The sequence below is a fragment of the Mesoplodon bidens genome (genome assembly GCF_964165515.1).
Source record: "Mesoplodon bidens genome assembly, chromosome: 13".
NCBI classification, from domain to species: Eukaryota; Metazoa; Chordata; class Mammalia; order Artiodactyla; family Ziphiidae; genus Mesoplodon; species Mesoplodon bidens.
Window position 1 is genome coordinate 48,577,954 of NC_138169.1, and position 23,693 is coordinate 48,601,646.

General features: G+C 34.2%; 1 protein-coding gene across 1 annotated transcript in view; it reads right to left on the minus strand.

Moving 5' to 3' along the window:
- The window catches only part of CCDC178 (coiled-coil domain containing 178), a gene marked incomplete at both ends in the record, with an annotated part of 393,288 nt that overhangs the window by 280,564 nt on the left and 89,031 nt on the right, over positions 1 to 23,693 (minus strand). Inside the window, 3 exons of the mRNA XM_081252141.1 lie at positions 7,016 to 7,199; positions 20,163 to 20,299; positions 20,525 to 20,620. Coding sequence (XP_081108267.1) covers positions 7,016 to 7,199; positions 20,163 to 20,299; positions 20,525 to 20,620 — 417 coding nt within the window. The remainder of the gene's footprint in view (positions 1 to 7,015; positions 7,200 to 20,162; positions 20,300 to 20,524; positions 20,621 to 23,693) is intronic.

Consider the following 23,693-nt stretch of genomic DNA (forward strand, 5'->3'; position numbering starts at 1 on the left):
CACAGAAATACAGTCAACTGATCTTTGACAAAGGAACAATGAGTACATAATGGAGCAGAGACAGTCTTTTCAACAAATGAGGCTTGAACAACTAGACATCTACATGCAAAAAACCTGAAGCTAGACACAGACTTTACACCTTTCCCAAAAATTAATTCAAAAAGAATCACAGACCTAATTGTAAAACGCAAAACTACAAAACTCCCAGAAGATAATAACACAGGAGAAAACCTAGATGACCTTGGGTATGGCAATGACTTTTTAGATATAACACCAAAGGCATGATCCATGAAAAAAAGAATTGATAAGCTGGACTTCATTAAAATTAAAACTTCTGCTCTGTGAAAGACAATGTCAAAAGTGAGAAGACAAGACACAGACCAGTAGAAGGTTTTGCAAAAGACACACATGATAAAGGGCTGTTATCCAAAATACTATTGAAAAAACCTGAAAGCTCAATAGTAAGAAAATAAACCTGATTTAAAATATATCACAGACCTTGGGCTTCCCTGGTGGCGCAGTGGTTGAGAGTCCACCTGCCGATGCAGGGGACACGGGTTCGTGCCCCGGTCCAGGAAGATCCCACATGCCGCGGAGCGGCTGGGCCCGTGAGCCATGGCCGCTGAGCCTGCGCCTCCGGAGCCTGTGCTCCGCAACGGGAGAGGCCACAACAGTGAGAGGCCCACATACCACAAAAAAAAAAAAATTTTTTTTTTAAATAAATAAATAAATAAATAAATAAAAATAAAATATATCACAGACCTTAATGGACATCTCACCAAAGAAGATATACAATGGCAAATAAGCATATGAAAGATGCTCCTCATCACCTGTCATGAGAGAAATGTAAATTAAAACAACAGTGAGCTAGTTCTACAAACGTATTACAATGGCCAAAAGCGTGACCCCTGACAAAAACAACTATTTGCGAGGATGTGAAGTAACAGGAACTCTCATGCATTGCTGGTGGGAACGCAAAACAGTACAGCCACTCTGGAATCCAGTTTGGTAGTTTCTTACAAAATTAAATATATTCTTATTGGAAGATCCAGCAATCAAAGTCCTTGGTATTTACCCAAAGGAGTTGAAAACTTATATCCACACAAAAACCTGCACATGGATGTTTATAGTGGCTTTATTTTATTTTTATTTATTTATTTTTTACATCTTTTTTGGAGTATAATTGCTTTACAATGGTGTGTTAGTTTCTGCTTTATAACAAAGTGAATCAGCTATACATATACATATATCCTCCTGTCTCCTCCCTCTTGCATCTCCCTCTCATCCTCCCTATCCCACCCCTCTAGGAGGTCACAAAGCTCCAAGCTGATCTCCCTGTGCTATGTGGCTGCTTCCCACTAGCTATCTATTTTACATTTGGTAGTATACATAAGTCCATTACACTCTCTCACTTAGTCCCAGCTTACCCTTCCCCCTCCCCATATCCTCAAGTCCATTCTCTAGTAGGTCTGCATCTTTATTCCTGTCTTGCCCCTAGGTTCTTCATGACCCATTTTTTTTTTTTTTAGATTCCATATATATATATGTTAGCATACAGTATTTGTTTTTCTCCTTCTGACTTACTTCACTCTGTACGACAGACTCTAGGTCCATCCACCTCACTACAAATAACTCAGTTTCGTTTCTTTTTATGGCTAATATTCCATTGTATATATGTGTCACACCTTCTTTATCCATTCATTTATCGACAGACACTTAGGTTGCTTCCATGTCCTGGTTATTGTAAATTAAGCTGTGATGACATTGTGGTCCATGACTCTTTGTGAATGATGGTCTTCTCAGGGTATATACCCAGTAGTGGGATTGCTATGTCATCTGGCAGTTCTATTTTTAGCTTTTTTTTTTTTTTTTGCAGTACACGGGCCTCTCACTGTTGTGGCCTCTCCCGTTGCGGAGCACAGGCTCCGGACGCGCAGGCCCAGCGGCCATGGCTCACGGGCCCAGCCGCTCCGCAGCATGTGGGATCTTCCTGGACTGGGGCACGAACACACCTGCATCGGCAGGCGGACTCTCAACCACTGCACCACCAGGTAAGCCCATATTTTTAGCTTTTTAAGGAACCTCCATACTGTTCTCCATAGTGGTTGCATCAATATACATTCCCACCAACAGTGCAAGAGGGTTCCCTTTTCTCCACACCCTCTCCAGCATTTATTGTTTGTAGATTTTTTCATGATGGCCATTCTGACTGGTGTGAGGTAATACCTCATTGGGTTTTGATCTGCATCTCTCTAATGATTAGTGATGCTGAGCATTCTTTCATGGGTCTGTTGGCAATCTGTATATACTCTTTGGAGAAATGTCTATTTAGGTCTTCTGCCCATTTTTGTATTGGGTTGTTTTTTGATATTGAGCTGCATGAGCTGCTTGTAAATTTTGGAGATTAATCCTTTGTCAGTTGCTTCATTTGCACATATTTTCTCCCATTCTGAGGGCTTTTTGTCTTGTTTATGGTTTCCTTTGCTCTGCAAAAGCTTTTAAGTTTCATTAGGTCCCATTTGTTTATTTTTTATTTCCATTTCTCTAAGAGGTGGGTCAAAAAAATCTTGCTGTGATTTATGTCATAGAGTGTTCTACCTATGTTTTCCTCTAAGAGTTTTGTACTGTCTGGCTTTACATTTAGGTCTTTAATCCATTTTGAGTTTATTTTTGTGTATAATGTTACAGAGTGTTCTAATTTTATTCTTTTACATGTAGCTGTCCAGTTTTCTCAGGACCACTTACTGAAGAGGCTGTCTTTTCTCCATTGTATATTCTTGCCTCCTTTATCAAAAATAAGGTGACCATATGTGCATGGGTTTATCTCTGGGCTTTCTACCCTGTTCCACTGATCTACATTTCTGTTTTTCTGCCAGTACCACACTGTCTTGATTACTGTAGCTTTTTATTATAGTCTGAAGTCAGGGAGCCTGGTTCATCCAGCACCATTTTTCGTTCTCAAGATTGCTTTGGCTATTTGGGATCTTGTATGTTTCCATACAAGTTGTGAAATTTTTTGTTCTAGTTCTGTGAAAAAATGCCATTGGCAGTTTGATAGGGATTGCAATGAGTCTGTAGATTGCTTTGGGTAGTATAATCATTTTCACAATGTTGATTCTTCCAATCCAAGAGCATGGTATATCTCTCCATCTGTTGGTATCATCTTTAATTTCTTTCATCAGTGTCTTTTAATTTTCTGCATACAGGTCATTTGTCTCCTTAGGTAGGTTTATTCCTAGGTATTTTATTCTTTTTGTTACAATGGTAAATGGGAGTGTTTCCTTAATTTCTGTTTCAGATTTTTCATCATTAGTGTATAGGAATGCAAGAGATTTCTGTGCATTGATTTTGTATCTTGCTACCTTACCAAATTCATTGATTAGCTCTAGCAGTTTTCTGGTAGAGTCTTTAGGATTCTCTATGCATAGTATCATGTCATCTGTAAACAGTGAAAGCTTTACTTCTTCTTTTCCAATTTGGATTCCTTTTATTTCTTTTTCTTCTCTGATTGCTGTGGCTAAAACTTCCAAAACTATGTTGAATAATAGTGGTGAGAGTGGACAACCTTGTGTTCTTCCTGATCTTAGTGGAAACGGTTTCAGTTTTTCACTATTGAGAATGATGTTGGCTGTAGGTTTGTCATATATGGCCTTTATTATATGGAGGTAACTTCTCTCTATGCCTACTTTCTGGAGGGTTTGCCAATACTTGGAAGCAATCTAGATACTTACCAGTACGTGAGTGGATAAAATGTGGTACATCTAGACAATAGAATATTTTTCAGTGCTAAAAAGAATTGAGCTATCATGTCATGAAAACACATGGAGGAATCTTAAATGTATATTAGTAAGTGAGAAAAACCAATCTGAAAAGGCTACATATTGTATGATTCCAACTATATGACATTCTGGAAAAGGCAAAACTATGGAGTAAAAGATCAGTGGTTGCCATGGTTTGGGGAGTGGGGAGAGGAATGAATAGGCAGAGTATAGACGATTTTTAGGGAAGTTAAAATACTCTGTATGATACCATAATGATGGACATATGCCATTATACATTTGTTCAAAATAAAGGCATGACACAACATCAAGAGTGAACCATAATGTAAACTATAGACCTTGAGTGATTATGATGTGGCAATGTATGTTTATTGATTGTACCAAATGTACCACTCTGCTGGGGTATGTTGATAATGGGTGAGGCTATGCATGTGTGGAAGCATGGGGATATGGGAAATCTCTGTCCTTCCTTCAACTCAATTTTGCTGTGACCCTAATACTGCCCTAAAAAAACAAAGTCTTAAAAATCATCCCTAATATGGTTATTTTGAATTTTTGAACCTGACTCAATCTTTGTTGGTCAGAGTATATGTGCAGTTAGTATCCAACTGACTAATTTATTCCAAGACCAGCATCAGAAGACTTTGTCCCCAAAGTCTACACAGCTATTTAAAAGCTAGGCTACTTTGGGCAAATCACTTCACCCCAAAATGAGTGTATTAATAACAACCACACAGAATCATGAACACTAAATTAATTAACATGTATAGAGTCCAGCATATAGTAGGCTTGCAGAAAACTCTGTTTTCCTTTCTACTGCCTTCCTTCTTTTCTACTAAGTTTCCACTTAGTTCTAATACCATCATTTTAACCTGGAACCAGAGTGGCTTGATATTTTACTTTTCTAGCAAAATTCCAATATGTTCAAGCAAAAATCCTCCAAATTCCTGCAGCTTGAACAGAAATCTTCTACTGAATGTTAAGAAGTACTTAACATCTGATGAAAGCTTTCAAGATTCTTTTTTTGTTACAATATCACATTCTCCAGACAATACTGGATGATTTTCTGTTCACATCATAATTGAACACATATTATGCTTTTATTGATTTATCTCCCATCACTCTCAGCTAATTTTATCCTAAGACTTGGCTAATCATGTCTTTTCTGAATAGAACAGTTATTGGGTTTGAAGTTATGGAAATATTGGGGCAAATCATCTTTAATAGCTGGAATATCCCAGAAACTGCTAGATATTTTGATTGTTCAGGGTTGCTTCTAGTTTAAGACTGCCTAAAACTTATTGGGCATTTTACAGATGCATTTGAAAAAAACATAATTCTGAAAGTCTACTTCTAAGGCTATAAAAGGTTATTTTTTAGAACTAGCTCGTATGTGGTATGGCTCTAATTAATTTCTGGAAGACATGTATCAAGGACTAATTTCAGGCCAGGATCAACAAATACACAAAATTTTCTGCAAGAAAACCATGATGCCCTGACCGAGAAAATTATATAGATTTTCATTAATTAGACAATGAAAGACAGTGAGTGGGTCATTGCAAAGGCAGAAACTACAAACAGGAACTACTACAAACCTGAATTATTTAAGGACTATCTAGAAATTTATTTTTAATTCATTACCACTCTGACACAGATACACATGTATACATCTAGAAATTTAATGCCCTATATATTCAACTCAGAGATTAGCAGATGTGTTTAGCAAAGGGGAACATTTCCTAGATGGAGTAATTTCTTTCTGTTGCTTCCTTCTAGTTATCTCTCAGCCATACAGTAGTTAAAGGACCTGATGAACAATTTCTTCAATTCGGCTTGATCTAGCCAGAAAGACACTTTGCTTTGGGTTGGCAATTTGGGTTGGCAAAGCAAGTATAGTGGAGTCACATTAAATTTGCACTTAACCTACATATTGTAGTTTATGGCATCAGGAAAATTTAGAATAAACAGTTCAATGCAATATCCTTCTTAATAAATTAGTGCCTCAGGTTAGTGAAGCAGTACGTCTGAAGAATTAAAGTAGGTTGTGACAGTTATGGGGCAAATACATGAATGATACCATGGGTTTCCTGTCAACTGAATAAATAAAAACATTAAGTGGCCACATCTGTGTATGATATCTTCACTGATAGTCTCAATGAAAAAATATTAATTGGTGGCCATAGAGAAACACATGTTAACGAAAAACTAAAGCAAATTATAAATGACATCTATAATATTGTTATATATGCTAAACCACGTATATAATCACATTCCTTATATTTCTAAAATGAGTTTGAGGTTATTTTTACTATACATAACTTTTATTATACTGATTTTGAAACATATATGATATGAACATCCCATTGAATAACCCATGGGAAGGGACACAGGCACAATATACCAAGTCAGTCGGAGAGCTGGACTCAGTATGGGAAGAAAATCCTGGTGTCTCAGTACAGAAACATTTACTGGCAGACAATCTACATGTCCTAAATTTAAATAGCACAAGAGAAAGTCTTCAGTGAAGACAGTGTTACTACAGGGCTTGGACAGAGAATACAGACTCTGTATTTTACAGTACCTGTATGACCAAAAGTCTTTAATAAAAAAAAAACGCCAAAGATGGAAGAGGTGCAGATGTGATGTGTGATGGACAGAAGTAGCCTGTTAAAGTGGTCCCCTGGGGTGGGGTAAAACGGAGTTGACTTTGATAGTCTCTATGCCAAGTGGCAGGGAATGGCTATTTGTCATCTCTCTCACGTAGGAATGGATTAGACGCATTTGAGCAGTTGTTTTTGCAGCACTGTGGTCTACTAATTGCTTGGTACCCTGGAATCTAATAACTTGCAGGCCTAATGTAGGTACTCCCTTTTCTTACATTGGTAAGTGTGCAAGGGCACTTCCCAGCATCCCTGCTTCCTACCAGAGACAGAACTATTATACGTTAGATATGTAGGATGAGACTGAACCAAGCACCGCTCTCTTCTGGTGATCCAGGTAGTTCAAGGTTGGTGATAGAAAAAAGTAGACACGAGTGTTAATTAGCTACATTGAGCCCCATTTCTCTTCTATTCAGGCTGGACCTATGAAGAAAACTGATTTTCTTCTGATTTATCAGAAGGAGTGACTTTTTTGAAAAGACTAATATAACTTAAATTAAACTCTATCAATATTAAATCAATAAAATTCAGGCTTATTACCCTTTTCATAACTAAGAAGAACACAGAGATACAAACCTTGAATCTCCTTCTCACTTCTGCTATTTTCTGTTCTAATTCCTCTGTTTTAAATCTGATTAGGTGGAAAACGGCACCAATGTTATAAGCTTCCTTGTATAGTTGTTTAAGAAAATCTCCATTTTCTGACCTCAGTTGCAACAAAGATTGGATTTCAGACTTGAGCTCTGATTTTTTCCTTATACTGTTAAAAAAATAAAGCAAAAACACTGATATGATTATTCCAAAACAGCATACATTTAATAATAGTAAAAAAGAAGGTCATTTTTTATGTTACCAAAAATGCAAAATAACCAGATACTTAATCAAAACTTGCATAGAGAAAATATATCCCAAAATTCCATTTATTTTTCTTCTTCTCCTGATGGCTACCTCTAATCATCAGGCTATGCTCAATCTTAGGAGAATAAGCATATTAATAAGAAAGGCCTGGGGAGCCAAGAGGCTCAAATTTCGGAGCACTCATTTCCTTCTACAGCAATCCATCCTTTCTAATCTTATATAACATTGCTACTAAGAATAATAAAATATAAGAAAACAAATATTTTTATGTATTTTATATATATTTATATATATATAAAATAAAATATAAGAAACAGCCCATGAAAAAGAGAAACAAAACTCAACAAAGGAAAACTAATAACTAAAACAAAACTCTCAAAAAGAGAAACAATAGCTAAGGGAAAAGAGTTAATAGAGGGAAAACAGTAAGGCGTTATTATCATTATAAAATTTTCAAAAACACCGAGAAATATTTACTAAGCTCTATGGCAAATTAGTTGTTTCTTGTCCAGATTGGGTAACACCTTTGTTCCAAATACAGATTGAGGCATACGATATAAGAATAAAATACTAAAAAGACATAGCTACAGTCACAAATGAGGTAACTATGCATGTAGAATAGAAATGGAACTGGAAAGCAAAGCAGGAGTTGAGGAGAAGCAGGAAGAAACTAGCTGAAGGTATTCCACCAGATGGGTTACCAGGCCAAGGTTCACTGCATCACAGCAGGGGTTTGTGTGAGTTGCACTCGTTGGTGAAAGAACCAACTCACTGACGGAGGCTATAAGTTCATACAGAGCTAGGGCATTGGGAGAGAAGACCCAAAGATCAAGAACTCAACCAATGGGTAAAGAAGGAATCAGAAGGGAAATCAAAAAATATCTTGAAACAAATAAAAATGAAAACACAAAATACTAAAACTTACAGGATACAGCAAAAAGAGTTTTAAGATAGAAGTTTATAATGATAAATGCTTACATTAAGAAATAAAGATCTCACATAAACCACCTAACTTTTTACCTCAAGAACTAGAAAAATAAGAAGAAACTAAGCCTAATGTTAGGAGAAGAAAAGAAAAAACAACAATCAGAGCAAAACAAGTGAAATAAGTCAAAAACAACAGAAGAGATCATCAACAGAAAGAGGTGTGTTTTTTAAAATATATAAAAATTGGTAAATCTTTAGCTACACTAAGAAATAGAGAACTCAAACAAAATCAGAAATGAAAGGGATCACATTACAACCTATACCATAAATATAGAAAGAATCTAAGAGACTTATGAACAATTGTATGCCAAAATTTGTGTAACCTAGAAGAAATGTATACATTCCTAGAAACGTATAACCTGCTGAATCATGAAGAAATAGAAAATATGAACAGACCAATAATAAGAAAATTGAATCAGTAATTTAAAACTTCCAATAAAAAAAAGCTATGACCTGATGGCTTTACTGGTGAATTCTACCAAACATTTGAAGAAGAATTAACACAAACCTTTTCAAACTCTTTCCACAAATTGTAGAGGAGAGAACGCTTACAAACTTATTTAATGAGGCCAGCATTACCTTGATACTGAAGCCAGAAAAACGAACTACAAGCAAAGAAAATTATAGGCCAATATCTCTGATTAACACAGATGCAAAAATCTTCAATCAGAATTCAACAGCACATTAAAAAGATCATATACCATGATCAAGTGGGATTCATTCCTGGGATGCTAAGATGGTTCACATATGTAAATAAATAAATGCAATACACCACTTTAATAGAATTAAGGATAAAAACCATATGATCATCTCAATAGGTGCAGAAAAAGCATCTGACAAAATTCAACATCCATTTATGATCAAAACTCTCCACAAGGTGAATACAGAGGGAATCTACCTCAACATAATCAAGGCCATTTATGATGAGCTCACAGCTATTATCATACTCAATGGTGAAACCTGAAGGCTTTTTCTCTAAGATCAGCAACAAGACAAGTGTGCCAACTCTTACCACTTCTATTCAACATAGTACTGGAAGTTTTAGCCAGAGAATTTAGGTAAGAAAAAGAAGTATGCAAATAAGAAAGTAATAATTAAAATTTTCTGCTGGCAGATGACATGGTCTTATATAGAAAAGCCTTAAAACTCCACCAAAAAATGCATAATTAAATGAATTCAGTAAACTTGCAAGATACAAAATCAATGCATAAAAATCTGTTGTATTTCTATAAACTAACAATGAACTACCTGAAAAAGACATAAAGAAAACAATCCAATATATAATAGCATCAAAAATAATAAAGTACGCAAGAATAAATTTAACCAAGGAGGTGAAAATTCTGTATATTGACAACTATAAGACATTGTTGAAAGAAATTAAGGAAGAAAAATAAATGGTAAGATATCGTGTGTTCATGGATTAGAATAATTAATAATGTTAAAAAGGTCATACTACACAAAGTAATCTAGAGATTCAATGAAATCGCTATCAAAATTCTAATCACATTTTTCACAGATACAGGAAAAAAAATCCTAATTCATATGGAACCAAAAAGGGTCCAAAGTAGCTAAAGTAATCTCGAGAAAGAAGGACAAAACTAGAGGTATAACACTTCTTATTTCAAACTATATTACAAAGCTTAGTAATCAAAACAGTATGGTACTGGCATAAAAACAAACACTTAGGCCAATGCAACAGAATCAACGGCCCAGAAATAAACCCAAGTATATAGAGTCAACTAATCTTTGACAAGGGTGCCAACAACACACAGTGGGGAAAGATCATCTCGTCAATACATAAATATCTAGGGAAAACTGGATAGTCACATGCAAAAACAAAAACTGTAATCCGATCTTGCACCACTCACAAAAATTAATTTGAAATGGATTAAAGACTAAAATGCAAGAATTAAAACTGTAAAACTCCTAGAAGGAAACACAGAGAAAAATCTCCTTGGCATTGGTTTTGGCAATTATATTTGGCATATGACACCAAAAGCACAGGAAACAAATGCAAAAATCAACAAGTAGAACTATATCAAACTAAAAATCTTCTGCACAGCAAAAGAAATAATTAATAAATTGAAAAGGCAACCTACAGAATGAGAGAAAATATTTGCAAACCATTTACGTAATAAGAGGTTAATGTACAAAATGTGTAAGGAATTTATATAACTCAATAGGTAAAAACAAAATAAACCAATTATAAAAATGGGGAAATGACCTGAGTAGACGTTTTTCCAAAGAAGACATAAAAATGGCTAACAAGTACATGAAAAGGTGCTCAACATTTGTAATCACCAAGGAAATGCAAATCAGTGACATAGTGAGGTATCACTTCTCACCAGTTAAGATGGCTTTTATCAGTAAGACAAGAGACAGAAAATGCTCACAAAGGAAGTGGAGAAAAGGGAATCCTTGTATATTGTTCATGGGAATGTAAATTGGTACAGCCATTACGAAGCACAGTATAAAGGTTCCTCAAAAAAAAAAACCAAAAAAAAAAAAAAACCCACAACTACCATATGATCCAGCAATCCTACTTCTGGTTATATATACGAGGAAACAAAATCAGTTTCTCAAAGAGATGTCTGCAGCGTCTGTCCCATGTTCACTGCAGCATCATTCACAATAGTAAGATATGGAAACTACTTAAGTGTCTGTCAATGGATGAATGAACAAAGAAGTTGTGAGATCACTATACATATTGATATATAGTGAAATATTATTCAAGCATGAGAAAGAAGGGAATCCTGCCATTTGCAATAAAATGGATGAATCTAGAGGGCATTATGCCAAGTGAAATAAGCCAGAAAAAGAAAAGGCAAATGCTGTTATGATTTCATTTATATGAGAAATCTAAAGAAGAAAAAAATAGAAGTCATAGAAATACAGAGCAGAATGGTGGTTACCAAGGGCTGACAGGTGGTGAAAATGGGGGAGATAGGGTCAAAGGTACAAGCCTTCAGTTATAAGATGAATAAGCTCTGAGGATCTAATGTACAGTATGATGACTGTAGTTAATAATACTGTATTGCTTACTAGAAATTTTCCCAGAGTGTAGACCTTAAGACCTCACCACAAAATTAAAAAAAAAAAGTAACGATGTGAGGTTACTGATGTGTGGTAATTATTTCACAAAGTTTGTCAAATCATTACATTTCACTTTTTTTTTTTTTTTGCGGTACGCAGGCCTCTCACTGTTGTGGCCTCTCCCGTTGCGGAGCACAAGCTCCGAACACTCAGGCTCAGCAGTCATAGCTCACGGGCCCAGCCACTCCGTGGCATGTGGGATCTTCCCGGACCAGGGTACGAACCCATGTCTCCTGCATCAGCAGGCGGACTCTCAACCACTGCGCCACCAGGGAAGCCCTACATTTCACATTTTTAATATATACAATTTTGACAATTATACCTCAATAAAACTGAAAAATTTTTGAAGAAAATAACAGATGGGGGTGTATGTAACAAAATTATACCTGAAAAATTTCCAGTACTGAAAACCAACATGGGTAATTAAATTGAAAAGTCTCACTTAGTGGTAAACTGGAATATTACACACTCAGAAACACACACACCCCTAGACATGGAATTGTGAAATTTCAGAACTCTGAAATAGGAAGAGAAAATTTTAAAGTTCCCAGAGAGAAAAAATAGATTACCAACAAAGAAATGATATCCAAATGCCATCAGATGTCTTATCAAGCAAAACTAAATGAAATATGGAGATTTAGAGATTTAATGTACAACATGACTATAATTAATAATAGTAATTAATAATATTGTAGTAAATACTGGAAATTTGCTAAGATAGTATATTTCAGGTGCTCTCATCACACACCCACATAAAAGGTAACTGCGTGAGATGTTAATAACCTTGATTGAAGTAATCATTTCACTATGAATATTCAAATCATCAAGATGTACACCTTAAGTATGTACAATAGTTTAAAAACTAAATGAAAGAAAAACTGAAAAATATCTTCAAATTAATGAGAAAAAATGACTTTGGATCTAGAATATGATACTTCGAGAAAATCCTTGTTTGAATGGGTTGAATAGAAAATGAAGTGTGAGTTCAGGGAAACAGGAGTGCTTATTTGCATAAGATTTGTTATAAAGAACAGAAGGACAGAGTTGGGATGCAGGTCTCTGTTTTATCTTGTGTTTACTTCTTTCCAAGCTGAGCAATATTAGGCAATGTTCATATGCTACTGAAAGAGAGAAATAATAATGATTCACGGGAAAGAGGAGAAAATTTTAGGTGCAAAGCCCCTGTGTAAGAGACGACAGCATCTACTTTGGAAGTGAATGGGTAATGAGCAGAAGGGCCTTCCATTATTATATCAGAATGTGTGAAGACAGATGCAAATAGACTGGTAAGAGAAAAAGGTAATTCTCATTTATTGCATCTGTGTTCTCTATGAATTATATGGGAAGATTATTAGTTTAAAGTGAGGGTGATGTGGGCATTAGGATTGAAGAGAGTAAGAAGATATGAAACAGTTGTCAGAAAAACTGAACTGTCTAGACATTTCTTGGAAGTGCTGAATGTCACTTGAGACTTATAGCCATAAAATTTAAGTTCTACTCAGGGGCAAATGTATTCCAATGCTAATGAAGCTTAAATAAAATAAATTCAGGTTTTGATCGCTTCTGAAGAGGGAGAGAATAGAAACAGGAAGGGAGATTTATTTGCAAGATTTTAATTCCTTTTTAAGAAAAGTCTGGATTCAGTCTAAGTATTCCAGGCTATTTAACAATTTCAATAATATTCTAACTGCCATCTCTACAATAAATCACCATCCTGTTAACTCTTGATAAACACATTTCATAAAATATACCAGTATGTCTTTATGGTGTTCAGTAGGTTTTTTGCTCATTTTCCTCGATTATCAACCCCATCTTTGGATCACTGCAGTTACAATGGCATGGTCTTGCTTGAGGTACAGCAGAGCATTAGAAGTAGATACTCAGAATATTTTACAGAGCTTAAATGTAAGAAAATGGCTATATAGAAATTCATACCACACAGTTAACTTCAGCAAACTAAATTCAAACTAATCAATTTCAAATCATCTTAAACAAGTTCATTTTCCTTGACTTAGGTTGCATAAGCCTGCCTATCATGTGAATAAGCAATCAAGTGAAATTATTTGCTCAAGTCAAATGTCCCAAATGTAAAAGGTCCATTGCAAATGGATGCTGGCTTATTTAAAAGACAAAATTATTAAATTATACACTGCTACTGCAGGGTAAGTAATCTTATATCATCACCATCACCCAAAGGTCCTGCAAATATTTGTTATGCATAGTACTGAACAAATTTTGTTAAGTATGGTATCTTTTTTTTAACATTGCCATTTTTTAAATGAACTATATATGAACAATAGATCATACACTGAATTAATTATGTAATTTATTCAAATAGTATAACAGTTGGGAATGGCATCAAACGGTGAGATGGTGGATATAACAGTACAAACTGGGGGAAGTTTCATGGGGGTATTCACTAGATGTATGAGTGCCAATGATTTGCATTAAGAACTTTCTTACTACTATTTTTGGACTTAAGGAGATAAAAAGAAGCTGGGACTAAGGGGAAGGTGATTCACATAAATGGTCGAATAAAAAAGAAAAATCAAAGAAGAGTGTAAAAACAACAGAGCTCTTTTGAGAAAAGCAATGACTATAGCCAAATAAAGAGATGGAGAATTGAATAAAGCAGTAAGCTTGACTTTTTTTTGAAGTAGTTAGTAAATGTGTCCAGAGCCTGCTGTAACACGTCAGAAATGGGAACCAAGACTTGCCAGTGGAAGAGGAGAGGCAATGTTACTAAGAAGAAAGAACATACATTTTGGAGTCAGATAGACCTACATTCAAATCCTTATTGCTCCTTATGTAATTAGGGGGATAGTTCCACACACAATTTCCTCATGTAAAATTTGCATAATAATACCTACCATCAAGGTGTTATAAAGATTAAATTAAAATAAATTGAGGATAATATACACTGTGCTTGCACATATTGAATAAGGTAGTAATAATCAATACCACCCTTGTTTGTAGAGAGGGGAAAATAAGTTACCATGACGAGAAGCACCTGGGAAGAGTTAATGTCTGAGTTATTGTATGAATGATTTAAAAAACAAGTGATTTAATAGTGTTTTTTTAAAATTAAAAAGTGTTTAACAGTATGGATCTTCATTACAGTGTTATCTGGTTAAATGAGACGAAAGACAATGAGAGAAAAAAATACAAATATAAAAAAAGGTAAATAACCATTAATATTGCTGTGGAGCAGAAAAAGCACAGATAAATGTGGTATCAGAACATATAGCAGAGAGAATAGAAGCACAGACACTGAAGCAAAAAAAGAAACAAGGATAACAAATGTTTATATTTAGCTCTCATTTGTTCATTAAGATATTTATTTAACACCTACTGAGAAAGACACAGACACCCATGCACATGCAGACACACACAATGCCTGCCAGCAAGGAGTTCAGCTGAGAGGAGACAACAAATAAGCAAGCCAACAGTAACTGTACATAGTGTGATAAGTGCTAGGAAAGAGTTAACCAGGGAGAGTTACTTAATGGATACTTGTTGAGCACTGAATACATGTCAAGTGCTACCCTAAGTGATTGGGGTACAAAGATGAATTAAAACAAAGGTTGCCAGTTTATATTCTCATGAAGGAAAAAAAAAGAGACATTAAAAAGATATTCCTCTGCAATCCTAAGTACAATAATGGAAGAAGCAGAAAAAGCAGTTAATACCACCTTGGTTTGTAGAGAGGGGAAAATAAGTTACCACGAGGAGAAGCATCTGGGAAGAGTCAATGTCTGAGCTATTGTATGAATGTTCAATTAACCATATTTAAAAAACCAAGCCAAAAACAAAGAAGAGGAGGAGGAGGAGAAGGAGGGGGTGGGGGAAGGAAAAGAAGGGAAGCAGAGGAATACCAGAGACAAAGGCTGCAAAGACTGAAGCTTAAAACAATATGAGTTTGAATATGTAACCATTTTAATAGGCTAGAACATTACAAAATCATGGAAGGGAGTAGTAAGAGATGTCTGGAGCTGTGAAGGTGACAGATTACTGTTTCTAATTTATCAGTCTGGAAGCTTTATCCTATAGCTGGTAGGGAGCCTCTGAAAATGTTTAGAACTTTTGAAAGTAAATAATAATTCATTCTTTGTAGATAAATTGTACCAGTGATGCTCTATATGCTGAATCTGAGGGCTCATATTGGAACGAGGTAGACCAGTTGGAAGCCTATTTAATATTCCAATTAAGATACAATTAGGACCTGGTTCATTTCATTGGTAATTGAAACAGACAGAAAGGAAAGCACCTATTGGAGACCGACATCTAAAAGACAGACTTAACAGAAGTTGGTAAGATGTTGGCTGTAAGATGGTAGAGAGGGATAATAGGATGATGCCTGAAACAACCTACTTGATAGATAATGGTATCAAAATGTGATGTTGGGGGAGAGAGTAGATATTCAAAATGATACTATCAGGAGAAATAAAGGATGTGGCTAGAAATTAAAAAGTAAAGTAAAAATATGATACATATTAAAATAATGAGAGTAGGTAAAATTCCTGTGATAGGGAGTAGATCAAGAAAGCAAATGGGCTGTGTTTAGAATTCTGAGCTAATCTATCAGGGGACCAGCAGAGATAAACGAGGATTCCTAGAAAGAACAGCTTCAGAAAGTTAAAGGAAGAATCAAGAGCGTGGGATTTTGAACCTCAAAAAGAGATAGCCACAAATGCTTGGGTCACATAAAGAAAAAAAAAGCCACGCAACAAGACTAAAAAATATCCTCCCTTAGGAAGGGAGGTCCCAAACCTTACCTCATCCAACTACCACTAAAATGATGTCTTTAAAAGAGAAATCTGACCATACGAGATTTTTAGTGGATTTCCATACTCTTCAGCAGATTCCAAACCCCTTAAAATGATTCATTACCTGACATTTAGTTCCCTGCCTTCAATATTTGTCCCTGCCTGCCTGCCGTGCAAAAACACATGCGTACGAATTTATGCACATGGGCGTGTGCACACACACACACACATATACACAAACAAAAGTTAGGTAAAGCACTTGCTCTGAGCTCCAGCTACACAGTCAAAAGTATGGTTCTGTGAACTCACCACACTCTTACCTGTGCCCTAAGAGAATTTCAATTTTAATGTTAGATCTACTATTTGGTATTATTATTATTGGACTGACATGTTAATAAGCATATTTGAGTATTCACTAAAGGCCATTTAAATTGAAGTCAAATTAAATTGCAAAAGATGATGTAAGAAAAATCCTGAATCAAAATATAAAAAATCAGGTTTCAAATGCCAGCTGTGCTAGCTGTGGGAATTAGGTTAGCTATTTTGCCTCTCTGAATCCTAAATTCTTTATTTCTTCCTTGGAAGCACATAATAATTGTTTAGAAAAGGTAGAATTCAAGAGAGGATGTATAAATATTCCACCTCCTTCGTGATCAGAGAAATGGAGTTTGAAACAATATTGAGAATATATTTTTTCATTTACTGTATTGCAATAATTTTTTTAAAACAATAGTAGTACTTAATGTTAGTATAAGTGCATAGCAGAACAAGCTCATGAACTGCTCAACTTCAATAAGTGGTATATTTCTGGAAAGCAGTTTTAGAGAGGGGTTAGAAATTTTAAAATATTATAGCCAATCTAATTCTATAAATCTACTTAAAATTTTTAAACAGCAATGATGCTAAGATTTCTGAACATAATATATGTACTTACAGTAAGTCATAAAAATAAAAACCTAAATATAAAAATTAGAGTAATCCTGGCAAAAATCAAGGTTCACTAATATAACAGACTTTTGTACAGATATTTAAATGATGTATTTGAAATCTGTATAACAATGTGACAAAAAATTCATTTATGGGAATAAAATCAGAACACAGGTTCATCAAGAATGAAAAAATCAGTAATATATTAATAGTGTCACCTCTATCTATTGACATGATTTTAGGTTTTCAATCTGTTTTTGAACATTTTACACTTTCTTTTCTACACTAAATATGCATTATAATCAAAGGGATAAAAAGATCATACAAGATACTTTTGCTCTGAATGCCCTGGAAATTTGATAAAATGGAGCTTCGAATATCATGGTTTGGGAAACGAAAAAAAAAGTCTGGGGATATCCAAGGACACAAATTGCAAAATAGAACCACTTTCAAAAATATAAGGATGCAAATGATTAACTCAACTTTATCCTAGGACTCAAAGCTTTTCCACAAATGGTTTCCAGAAGAAAATGGACAACATACAGTAAAGATAGCCAAGAGCACAGGGAAAAGAGACAGCAAAAGCATCAGCTATAAGAATTAGATACAGAAGTAGATTACAAAGACTACAGGTATTTACATTATTGGATGCAGATTATAAAATAACGATTCATACTATGTTTAAGAAGTAAAAGATAAGCTTTAAGTATTTGCATCAAACAGGGAATCATAAAATGACTTAGAAGATTTGGAAGAAAAGCAAATGAAATTTGGAAATGAGTAATTATTTTTGCATCTATCTATCTATTTTCTATCTATCTATCTATCTATCTATCCATCCATCCTAGTAAGAGACTTGAAAAAACAAGATGAACGGCTGATTATGTGCTCACATATTGCCTCTGTCCTTTGTTTTCTCTTCCTTTGGAACATCACGTAGGCATGTGGCCGATGTGACTCTTGCCTGCACATCTCTTAATCTCTCCTTCATGTTACAAACTTTTCACTAATTCTCTGTTCAGCACTGTGTAATCTGCTGCTAAAATCATCCATTTAATTTTTAGTTTCAAGTACAAATTTGAGGAAAAAAATAAGTGACATCTTAAGATGTTATCTGAACAAGCATAATGCATATTATGGAAATCGTCTATATCCAGGGCTGCTACATTCCCACTGCGTGTGATAGACTGTACTAGTGTTCCCAATTGTTCATTATCTCTCTTTTTAACAGGTTTAGACTTCCCACCCAGTTGACATTGGGCCTGGCCATTTGACTTGCTTTGTTCAATGGAGTGTGAGCAGGAGTAACATTTATCATCCTGTGGAAGCTGCAGAGCCACTGAGTTATCTCACTAATGCACTTGTGCTACCAGAGCAACATGCCCTAGAAGGATCCCATCCTTCACCCTGCATCTGAGAAGTAGAAATTACATGAATCACACACAGCAGACACAGCTAAGCTGCAGTACAAGTGAGAAATAAACCTTTATACTTGAATACCACTAAGACTTGGCGGGTACTCATTGGTGCTGGATAATGTAATAAAATGTAACTCTCACTCTTTCTTTTCTCCAGAGCTGTCTCGTCATTAGCTTACCCACTCTTCAGATTTTTCTTCGCCTCTGGTTCTCTTTCTTAATAAAATAAAATAAAGTTTACAACTACAATTTTAGGTTATCCTTTAGAAAATAATGTTCCTTTTGCTTTCTTTAAAAAAGTATATTTAACATACAGATAAATTTTACAAATGGCTTCATTCTATCATCCAAAGATAAAATAAGCACTAAGAAATCTTATCAAACTTCCTACACAATTGCCCAGTATCATCATCACCTCTCTCCATTCCTTCCTCTTTCCCTCCTTTCAATAATTAATGATGGATAGCATAGTACCTGTCAGGAACTATGCTTGATGATGAGAATTCAATGATGAAGAAAATATGGTCATGGCTTATGTCTGCCCTCATGGATCTTCCCATTTGTTGAGGAAGATGGACACCAGTCAAATATTTACACACACAAAGCTGCAAATATGACAAGCGATATGAAGGAAAAAATGTATGCCATATACATACATAATAGAGGAATTGGATATAACTAGACAGTCAATGAAAGCTACTCAGAACTGACTTCTCAGCTGTAATCTTAAAGATAAGTAGTAATTAACTAGGTAGAAGGTGGAGGAAAAACATTTATTGAAAAGGAATTAGCATAAGAACACCTTAAGGGCTGGAAAAAAAATGTGACAAATAGGAGAAATTGAAGTAAGGCCATTGTATTTGAACCCAATAATAAGGCTGAACCAGGTGTGACAGGAGACTGCAGAGCCAGGCATTCCTGCCTACTCAGGAACCTTGTGGGGTTCGTTAAAGAGGGGCTTTTGTTCCCTCACCCCTGCTAAAATTAATGCAAGTATGGAGGGAAACGGATCATACTTGTGTTAAAAAAATTAAAAGAGAAAAGAACGCACCTACCACAATGTAGATAATGGATTAGAAAGGGAGCACAGTTATTGCAGGTAAACCAGCTTTGGAAGGCAGCTATGCTCACCGCTATACCACCAACGCTGCACAAAATCAGCTTTGGAAATCACCAGTTCACAAGTTCATGCAGAACATGATGACAGCTTGTACCAGAGTGCTGGTGCAGTATTGAAACAGATAGATTAAAAAATTATTTAGTATGTGGAACATTTCTTGTTATCATGTTGAATATGAGGGTTAAAACAGAAAGGGGAATCAAGAAAACTCATAAGTTTATGAGCTAAGAAATCTAGTTTAGTAGTTTCAGGGAAGAATTGAGTACTGACTGAAGGAGATCACGAGCTTGATTAGACACATTTTAAAGTATTTTTGAGTATAAGAGAATATGTTCAAAGGAAGTGATATGAATCACTTTTTATTATTTTGATTTTTCTAAATGGATTCAGAATGATAAAAGAGCAACATTTGGGATAGAAATAAAACTTAAGCTAATGATAAAGACACACACAAACACCATCATACCACCCCAGGAACACAAAATGAAGTGATTTATTATATTTAACATATTAGATATGCTATATAAGAATGAAAATCATATTTGCAATATTACCTGTCACTGATACAACCTAGTATAGTTTCAATATCGAGCTCAAGTCTTCTATTTTCTTCCATCAATTGAGAATATGCTATTGAGACATCTGAAGAATCTTTTGTGATATTAGAAAGCTCAATATCCCATGTTCTTTTCTTTAAAAAAAAAAGAATAAAATAATCATTTATACATGTTTAAGTAAAAATGATTTAAAATAAAAATTACTAAGAGTAATTTCATTATTACACATTGTTTTTTCTTTTTGAGTGAAAAAGAAAAAGAAAAAAATGTGTAATAATGAAATTACTTTTAGTTGTAAGAGTTAATACTTGGGAATAGAGAATGGAGCTCTAGTGGGAAATAGGGAAACATCAACTTACTGTGGCATAAAAATTATTAAGTGCTTCCAAATATTCATTTTCATAAATTGTTTTCTTCCAGACTAGTTGATCATAAACTCTTTTCAAATCTTCTAGCTAAGGAAAAAATACATACACACACACACAATAAACTGTGGAGCTTTCCATTCTTCTGTAAAGTAAAAAATTATCTTTCAAATTATGCAACTATAACATAATATTGATTAAAATAGTATAAAATAACACCACAGGCTGTTTTCACTTATGAAAATTAATGCAAGAGTCTGAATAAAATGTAGCAAAAATCAAGTCTAACAGTATACAAATGTATAATCATGATAAAATAGAATGTATTTTAGTTATAAGAATTGATAAAAATTAGAAAATTTAAATCTTTGCTCTCACCAGCAAATTAAAAAAGAAAATAACATAAATATGGCCAACATTCCCCAAAAATTCATTTGATAAATTCACTATCTAGTTTCCATAATTTTTATACTAGCACAAGGAAAACACACCCAAATATAATATAATGAACATAAAATATCAAAATAAATCATAAAATACTGAACCCATGCCCACTGAACTCAAAAATTGAAACCTGATTCATCACCATTGTCATTAATCCTGTTTTGTGAAATTTAGCTAAATGCAAGTAGATAATGAAACTAAATTTTACTAGTATAATATTGAATATGAAAATATAATGTGTTCAATTTTAGATGATATGATTGAATATCCAGGAAGACAGAAGATTCTATTTAAAACTACAATAAATGATTTTTGGAAAAACGTCATAAGGAAATTAATAGCTTTTATCTATAAGAGTAATAATCTGTTAAATATATTCTGACAATATTTTAAAACTTTTGTCAAAAGTATAAAGTATTTGGAAATAAATTCAACACAAAAGGGAGGATCTATAATACAGCAAACAAAAATTCTTATTTAAAAGCTTAAATCAAGAAAAAATGATATTTCATAGAAAGGTTTAATAGGATATACTGTCAGTTACCACAAAATTAATATAAGACATGATAAAAAGTATTCTCTTTGAAACTTCATGAAATGAAATTTATATGGAAGAAAAGGTATGTGAGACTAGCCAAGAGGTATGTGAAAAATAAAAATAATGTTGTAAACTTGCTACCAGATATTAAAACATCTTATAATACCACTAAATTAAGGAGTATTTATTTTTGGCATTGCAATAAAGAACAGAAGGAAAAACTAGAGCCCAAAAATAGATCTAAATGGTATTTGAATTCAGTGAGAGAGAAATCATTTATTTTAATTAATGGACTGGAAGAATGTAGAACCTCTGTTTAAAAAAGAAAAACAAAGTTATCTTTCTACTTCACATCTAATTCACATTATAACAAAAACAAATGTTAGATTAATAAAAACCTAAATGCAAATACAAAACAGTACAAATTATTAGAGTAATCAATATGAGTTTATTTGTATAATCTTGGGCTGAAGGATAATGTCACCTTGTCAAGTAAACCAAGATTTGTTGACGTCTGATGGCATATTTTACAAAAGTTGTGTGGAAAAACATACCATAAACAAGACTGAAGGAAAAATAAGACTGAGAAAAATGTAAAATAAAAGCCCAATTTTCTGAGATATAGTCCTTATGAAGGGTATCAGTGGACACGGTGCATTAAGAATATCTGAAAACTCTTCTCCATAAAGGTAATGAGAAAACTGGTCAAAAAAAAGAGTCAAAATTAGCTTTTTTCAGAACTTTGGAAATTAAGTGAAGGTTTCCAGCAAATAGGGAGCACCTATTCAAGATAATCAGTCTAATCTGAGTAAGAGGTATGAGCTTTATGGTGTTTTAACTTGTCCTTATCCTTCCCTCCGGGTCTATGATAGCCTCGAACAGCACACATTTGTGGAGAAACCCATCAGTTGGGCAGCCACCAGAGGGAGTAGAACTGATATGGAATGCTTTCAAAGCCTCATTCTCACAGAACTGTCATTATTTGACCTGTCTGGTGGTTTTTTGCATGACTCCATCTGCGAGGACATCTGTATTTTCTTGATACAGAGCTCTCCCAGTACAAAACATCTCACCAGAAAATTTTCTCCCAAGCCATGATTGTCAAAATTTTAAGTAGCACAGGCAATTGATTTACTTTGTGGCCACCTGAGACAGTAGACAATGATTGGGACAAACGGTAAACTAACCATTAGGCTATAAAACAAGTCATATTAGATTTTAAAAGATTAAAATGATGTAAAGTATCTTCTCTAACCACACAGGAATGAAATTAGAAATCAGTAACAGAATCAAATTTGGAAATACAAAAATATGTGGAAATTAAACAATATACTCCTATATAACCAACAGGTCAAAGAAGAAATCTCAAGAATTAGAAAATACTTTGAGATGAACGAGAATTAAAGAACAACATAGTAAAACTTTTTGGATGAAGTTAGAGCAACACATGTATACCTGTAAATGCCTGTAATAAAGAAGATCTCAAGCCAATAATCTAATTTTACATCTAAAGGAAACAAAAAGTAGAGCAAACGAAACCCAAAGCAAGTAGAAGAAAGAAAATAATAACGTTTAGAGTGGTAACAAATGAGTTCTAGTATACAAAAAAATAAACAACAAAAACCTAATAAAACAAAAGACAGTAATTTGAAAAAGTCAAGAAATTTAAGAAAACTAGATACATTAAGAAAAAAAGGTCAAATTACTAAAATCAGAAATTAAAGAGGGAACATTACTATTAACCTCACAAAAATAAGAATGATTATAATGGAATACTATAAGTCATTTGATGCTGACAAATTAGAATAAACAAGATGAAATGGACAAATTATTAAAATGACATGAATTACCAAAAGGAAAAATAGACTAAGAAGAAATAGAAAACCCGAATACATATATAACAGGTAAAGAGATTTCATAATCAAAATCTTCCCACACAAAAAAGGCCAGGAGTAGATTACTTCACTGGTGAATTCTACTAAATGTTAAAAGATGAATTAACAAGAGTTCTTCAAAAACTCTTAAAAATTAGGAAAGAAGTATTCTACGAGGCTATATTGCCCATACCAAATTCTGCCCGACATAACAAGAAATAAAATTATAGACCAATATCACTGTGGATATAAACACAAACATCCTCCACAAAATAGCAGCAAACAATCCAGTAATATATAAGGGATT